Raw genomic sequence first — 6,831 nt, 5'->3', positions numbered from 1 at the left:
TATCTAAAGATATTACCATTTGATTCATCTCTCTAAACAACAGAAACAAATATAGGTTCAAGGTTCAAAATTTGAGAAAATTGATTGTGCAACATTCTAAAATCTTCCAAAACAACACAACCAAAACAAGATGAATAACAAAAGATAGATTTAGTAACCACCCTTAAGGTCATTGGTAACATCATATGGAATAGGAGTAACAGTCTCAATGGTTGCACCCTCGACCAAAAATCCGGGCTTAGGACCCTTGGGCTGCCTCTTGGTGCTGATCACTTCACCTCTAGCCTTGGCAGCGGCTTTAAGCTCATCATTCTTCTTTACCCTCAGCTTGAAGTCTTCCTGGCACCTTGAAGATTGCACGTGCTCGATACGCACATGAAGCCTCTTGGCGATGATTCTGTTGCCCACCTAAAGAACAATCACAATCACAAAAACAGTAAGTTGAAGCACACAATTAAGAGCATACAATTAACTCTACGGCTTGGCAACCACATCAGGACTTAGAACAGTTATGAATCAAGGCTCTGTTTCCTCGGAGGAAAAACATTGCAAAAACATTTTCCAACAGAAAACACAATAGTGTAAAATGTGGGAAATATGCTCCACAATTGTGAGAATAAACATCCAGCATTGATAAACCTATTATTATCGCACACGTTATAAACCAAACAATGGAATATGGACAACCATTCTCCGAGAAAACCATTTCCTCCCAACCAAACAATCTCTAATAACATATCATAGAAGATATCTTAACCAGTTAAAACTCGTAGAAATACAACAAAAAATGAATCTTCAACATCAAATAAGTAGAAAATTGTACTTAAAAATAACATTCTAATCAAGAATAACAAATTAACTAAACAAATAAAAGCAAATTCCTCTTCAACATTTCTACCAAACACAACCTTGACAATAATTTCAACCAAAACATTGTATAGCACCAAAATCATACAAAAAAACCCTAGCAACCAAAAATCAACAATAAAATACTAGATCCATTAAAAAGATGTATACATCTACCAAAATATTGATTAAACCTAAATGATAAATTAGCAATTGAAAAAAGAAAGATGGGAATAGGGATATATATATACCTGTTTGTTAACCTCGACACCAATAGCGCGCTTGGTGATGTTCCAGACACGACCAGTGCGACCATGGTAGAATTTGTGGGGCATACCTTTGTGAATGGCACCATTAACCTTGATATCAACATACTGACCGATGTGGAAAGTTCGGAGGTAAGTTGAGATTGGGATAACACCCTTCTTCCTGAAGGGTCTAGCGAATAGATCCCTTGTTCTTGCTCGCAAACCGTGACCAGCCGGCATAGTTGCGTTTTTCTCTCTCTCTCCTCTACTCTGAAAATGAAACTGAAAGAGGAGGCTCGCGCTAGGGTTTTTGGAACCGAAGAATTGTGTGTGCTTTTATATATAAAGAGATGGGGTATGTTGTTGTGTGTGTTGAGAAATGGTGGGAGGAAAAGAAACCCTATTGTTTTGTTTTTTGAGACTGTTTTAGCCCAACAATACTAGGCCCGTCGATTGTTTTCGAATTCATAGATTGGATCGGGTTTGCCGTTTGGGTGGTACGTGCTCTATCCCATTCGTCACCCATCCACCCACTTAATATACTAAACTTCCGTTTCTAAATAAGTGTAACAGTTTGAGTTTTACATTTGTCAACACATAATTTTGATCACTAATATATCTAATTACGTGATTGTAAAAATTACGAAACATTGATGTTATGAAAATATTCATTGAATTAATTCCAACAATATTTCAGGGTTATTTCGGTATCATTGTGGTTTTCAGGTTTTTGGTTTTGTGTTATTTGAAAGTCATATGATATATGGTTTATAATGGATAAAAAGTTAGTCAAACTTATTAAAAACATGATGATTTTAAAAACTGACAACTAAAAAGTGAAAACCACTTTTTCTGATATTCTGTTTTTGTTTTTAATTTTCAAAAAAACCGAAACTAAAAAAATTGATAGCGAGCATATCCTTATATGATAGTTTTTGCTTTTATATATTAGTAAAAAAAAAAAAATACGATCAAAGTGATTTGTGTGAATAGTGAAAAATTCAAAGTGTTACATTTAAAAAGATACAGAGAAATATGTTTTATTATTATTAAATATTAATAGATATAATGAAATACAGATGCAATAAATGATTCAAACTTTTATAAATTATTGATTATTCTTCTTAATTTTTACCTTTTAAAAACATTCCCAATCATAGAGCAGTTTCACGCACTTATTTTTTACTTAGGGGAAAGTAATTTTAGCTCTCAATTTTTTTTATGTTAAGGAAAAAAAAGGAAAGCATTGGGAATTTGGGTCTCATGATTATGTAATTTCTTTTTTTTGGATTGAATAGATAGACCCATAACTCCATGAGTATGCAGTTTTGTGGATTGAAGTTTCTTTGTGTTAGGCTTCAAAAGTGTGGGCTTAGGTTATTAGTCACAAATTTTTTTTTTGGATTGAATAGATAGACCCATAACTCCATGAGTAAGTAGTTTTGTGGATTGAAGTTTCTTTGCTTGTTAGGCTTCAAAAGTGTGGGCTTAGGTTAGTAGTCACAAAAAAGTTGTAGCAACACTTAAAGTAATCAGAACTTGATATGGGCCCATATGTGTTGCGAAAACAATTTAACTTTTTTTTAAAAGAGAAATTTCATCAAACGATATCTACACTAGATATTAAAGAAAAACAAGATACAATTAAACAAGTTTAAATCAAATTCGTCTTTGAAAAAACTACGATGAACCAAATCGAGCAATACAGCACAACCCCCTTGTATTTGCTGAATCAAACAGCTATTGATGAGTAAGTCTATCATTCTAATATAGTTTTAAAAGAGCATTCTTAATCGAGCCATGTTTATCGCATTCAAGATTTCAATACCTTCATGTTGAGTCTTGAACTTCAACCAATGAGAAGAATTTCTCATACCTAAAACAAACGAAAAACCATACTCTCAACTCCCGTGGGGAAGAAGGAGATCTGCACAACATAGGCTAAAATCTTTATAACAGCGTTTGAAAAAATCTCATAAAGAGATACTAATTTATTCAACAAAACAAGAAAATGAACTAAAAATTGAAAATAAAGGAGGAAAAGGGGCTTACCATGTATGAAATCATCCATGGTAGCCCTTAATTGATAAAGAAGGGGTAGGGGAGTCTAGGGTTTTAGAGAGAAAAAAGAAAGAAGGGGGGGGTGATGTTGGTTTTTTAATTAGATGATGCAGAAACAATTAACTTCGTGACATACTCCTTCCCCTTTCTTTTTCTTGCATCATTTTCATTTTTGACAATTTTCTGTTACTTGCTTTAGTTCTATTTTTTGGCAATATATTTTCTCGTTCTCTCTCCTAACATATGGGGTTCCTCTTTTATCTATCTCCTCACGTTGGTCCTTGTGCAAAAAGAAACAATGCAAGTAAAAGAGCAGAGGAAATATTTTTAGGTTGACAATTGACATTTTATCTAGAGTTGTCAAAAGCCGACACGACATGACATGACATCACGCCATGAACTGGATACGAAAAATATGGGTTAGTTTGAAGCTTTTTCGACACGTTTATATAAACGAGTCAACACATACTTTACCGTTTAAGAAATGGGTTGGTTCAGTATTGAGATTTTCGACCCGAAACAAACACGACTTTACAATAACTTAAATATATGGAAAATTTGACATTTTAACACCATTTAATTTAAGGTATAACTCGGCAAAATATTAATGAATTCTTTTAAATCTTCCTAATATACTAGCTAGTTATTACCTATATGCACATAGATCGATAAATGTTGGACATAAAAAATCAATTACCGTCAATATTTTTTATGCAATGTTTGGATAGCAAGATTTTATTTCAAATTATGGATTTGGATGAAATTTGTTGCTCACTTGTTTGAATAGCATAGAATTTTTTCAAATTTTTATCGAAAGCCTATAGTAGTGGAATTAGAAATTCAGGTTACCACCTTGTCATTTGAAATTTCTCACCTCATACGTATCCCAACTCCATTAAAGACTTTATCTACTCTCCCCGTTTCTTTTTAATCTACACACTTTTCTTTTTGTTTTTTTTATCAAGTTACCGTTACTTTTTCTATTCTTGATAATATGTCACATCTACTTTATCCTCTTTTTCCATACATGTCATCCACTTTATAATATTTTAACCCACTTTTTAGTTTCTCTATCTCACTTTTTAGTTTCTCTCTTCATCTTTTCAATTTATTTCTCATACTTTTGTACTTGCTCATTGGTTCTCCCCCAAAGTGAAGTGAGTAAATTAATAAGAAATTGATGGAATATATCCCAACTTCACTCATTCTCTTTCTAATATTCATTTCTCTCTAGTTTACTAAACCCATTTTTTTTATCTCTCCTCCATCAAACCCCAATTTCTCTCTCTTCCATCAAACCCTTTTTCTCTCTCCTCCATAAAACCCCCTTTACAATCAATTTCTAGCATCATATCGAAATAATGATTAGGAATTAAAATATACTCTAAATTCCAGATTTCAATTCTATTATTTAAAATGAAAATAAGTTTCCAAGCACTACCTTAGGGATTTTGAATAAATAGGCTAAATGGGTCGACATGGACAACAACTTAATTAAACTGGCCGGGCTATAAGGGATTTCTACATGATTACCTAAACGGGTCGAATTAGTGTCAAGAATTTTGACACTATTTGTAAATGGCACAAACACGAAATAGATATAACATGATCTATTTAACAGTTTTAATTTTATCACTAGTAGAAGTTGTAACTTGATGGTTGAATAATAACTTGCATATTAAGACATTAAGAGTTTGAGACTACTTATAGACGTTTTGGAAGGAATAGAGGCAACACTTGGCATAGTAGTGCCTCAAACTTTTTTTGTCTAAATGTATTAGTGGAAAAAAAGGAATAAGTAATTTATCTAATTTACTAGAAAAATTAGTTGATTTGTCATCAATTTAGGATGTGTACGCCATTTGTCAACTTCACTTAACTCCTTCAATATTTCGGATGCCATGTGTGGTGTGATGATAAGAGGTTTTTAGTGTGTGTCGCTAAGGCACCAAAAATATCTTTTCAAACAAATATTTATAAAACCTAACAAGTAATTACTAAGAACGTAGCAAAGGCAAGTCAAGGATCAATCCACAGGGAAAATGTGATTAATCAAAGTCTATCAAATCTAGATTACCTAATTGAGGGGTTTTGGGGGGTTTTAAATGATTTGGTATGAAGTACGACTAGCTACTATCAAAGGACTAACAAATAACACGAGAGGAAAATATAAATAGAGAAGACACTAGAGTTAAGGTTATTAGTATGGATTAAAGAGAAAAAACGATCATTAATGCAATTGTGATTCATCCCATTAATTGAAACTTATGTGAGATAGGTTTTTGGTTATCAATATTATTGTTCAAAGATTTGTATTCCAGCTAGGCTATGTATGTGACATTTATGCATTCTTTATAATATGGGGGATTTAACAAGTGGGTATGTCAATTTATCAATTATATGTTTAAATTTGTGATTATGTTTGTTATGCTTATCTGGGACTTTTTTGAAATTTGTCTTATGTTGGGAAATATTATCAGAATCTTATTCATGTTTTGGTAATTGGGTACATAATTGTGTATTTGATTATGCTTTGTTTAATTAGTTAGGTGAATGGGTTTGACTCTGTTTTACAAGCAAATTTTTATTGATGTGTTGATTAAGCACTCTACTAACGTTATTGATATGGATATGTAGATCGATATGGACAGTGAATCATCCACTAGCACAGAAATGACGATTTGTGTCGGATCCCATACCCTTATTTGTGTCAGATTGGGATTCGACGCAATAGGTCTTGACACAATTGGTCCAAATATAATCTACGTCGGATGTGCATACTATGCAATTTTGGTGCCAGGTGTGTCAAATGGGGGGCACTACCGGACGCAAATAGCCTCAAACTCATTGCTCCATGCTTTAGAGTGGAAGAGGATTTGTGTCGTCTTGAGTCAACAACATCTGAAGCAAATAAGGTGGATTTGTGTCGGATGAGGATATACATCCGACGCAGATGTCACTGATGGCAGTTTATATAGTAAAAAAAATAAAGCTAAACCCCACATATTTCAGCAACAAGCACGAAATAAAAAAAAAAAGATTTGTAAAAATGATTCATGAGAGTGTTCGAAAACCTGTATTCGTCCTTGTTGATTGTAATCCATTTGGAGTTGAAATTTACAGGACATTAAAATATGGTTCAAATACAATGACTTTCATGAGTCATAATCTTGTAGTTTCATCAAGCATTATGATTGGTATGTTTCATTTAGATTTGATTCAACATAAGATAGATGAAACTACAATGATACCATTAAAGTTTGATTGTGACAAAGGGGATGTGTTGAAGTCACAAGATTGGATGCCACTCTAGCTGCGAGCTTGTCTTGGCAACCAACCGTTTGAGTCTCTTAGGGGACTCAAACGAGGTAATTTGGTCATTTTATGCGTTGGAAGATTTCACGTGCGTGTGGCTGAAATTTGCTTGGTACCAATGCTAGGTTATAATGGTACCATTCTCCGAAAATATTGATACCTTGGTACCAGTCCTGATAAAAATTTGATACCAATGTCAGGTTATAATGGTACCATTGTGTTTTATTTTGGGTGTTTGAGTCTTTTTTGGACTCAAACCGTTGGTTACCAAGCCTTTCTCCTCTAGCTGCCTAGTATCTCATATCACTACTCGCTAGAGTTTATATGCTTAAAAGCAAGAATAAGATTGTTACGTGTAGTT

The 6,831-nt window shown here is 33.3% G+C and overlaps 1 protein-coding gene across 1 annotated transcript; it reads right to left on the bottom strand.

Moving 5' to 3' along the window:
• On the bottom strand, positions 1-1,424 carry LOC104906748 (60S ribosomal protein L21-1). Its single transcript, XM_010695546.4, has 2 exons — positions 1,098-1,424; positions 1-408 (listed from the first exon to the last, which is right to left on the bottom strand). Exons 1-2 carry the CDS (start codon positions 1,332-1,334, stop codon positions 151-153), a joined length of 495 nt encoding a protein of 164 aa, XP_010693848.1. The 5' UTR covers positions 1,335-1,424; the 3' UTR covers positions 1-150.
• Positions 1,425-6,831: the final 5,407 nt, after the last annotated feature.

The sequence above is a fragment of the Beta vulgaris genome, chromosome 3 (genome assembly GCF_026745355.1).
Source record: "Beta vulgaris subsp. vulgaris cultivar EL10 chromosome 3, EL10.2, whole genome shotgun sequence".
Taxonomy (NCBI): Eukaryota; Viridiplantae; Streptophyta; class Magnoliopsida; order Caryophyllales; family Amaranthaceae; genus Beta; species Beta vulgaris.
Note: the sequence above shows the minus strand (reverse complement) of the source record. Positions and strands in the feature narration are given on the sequence as shown.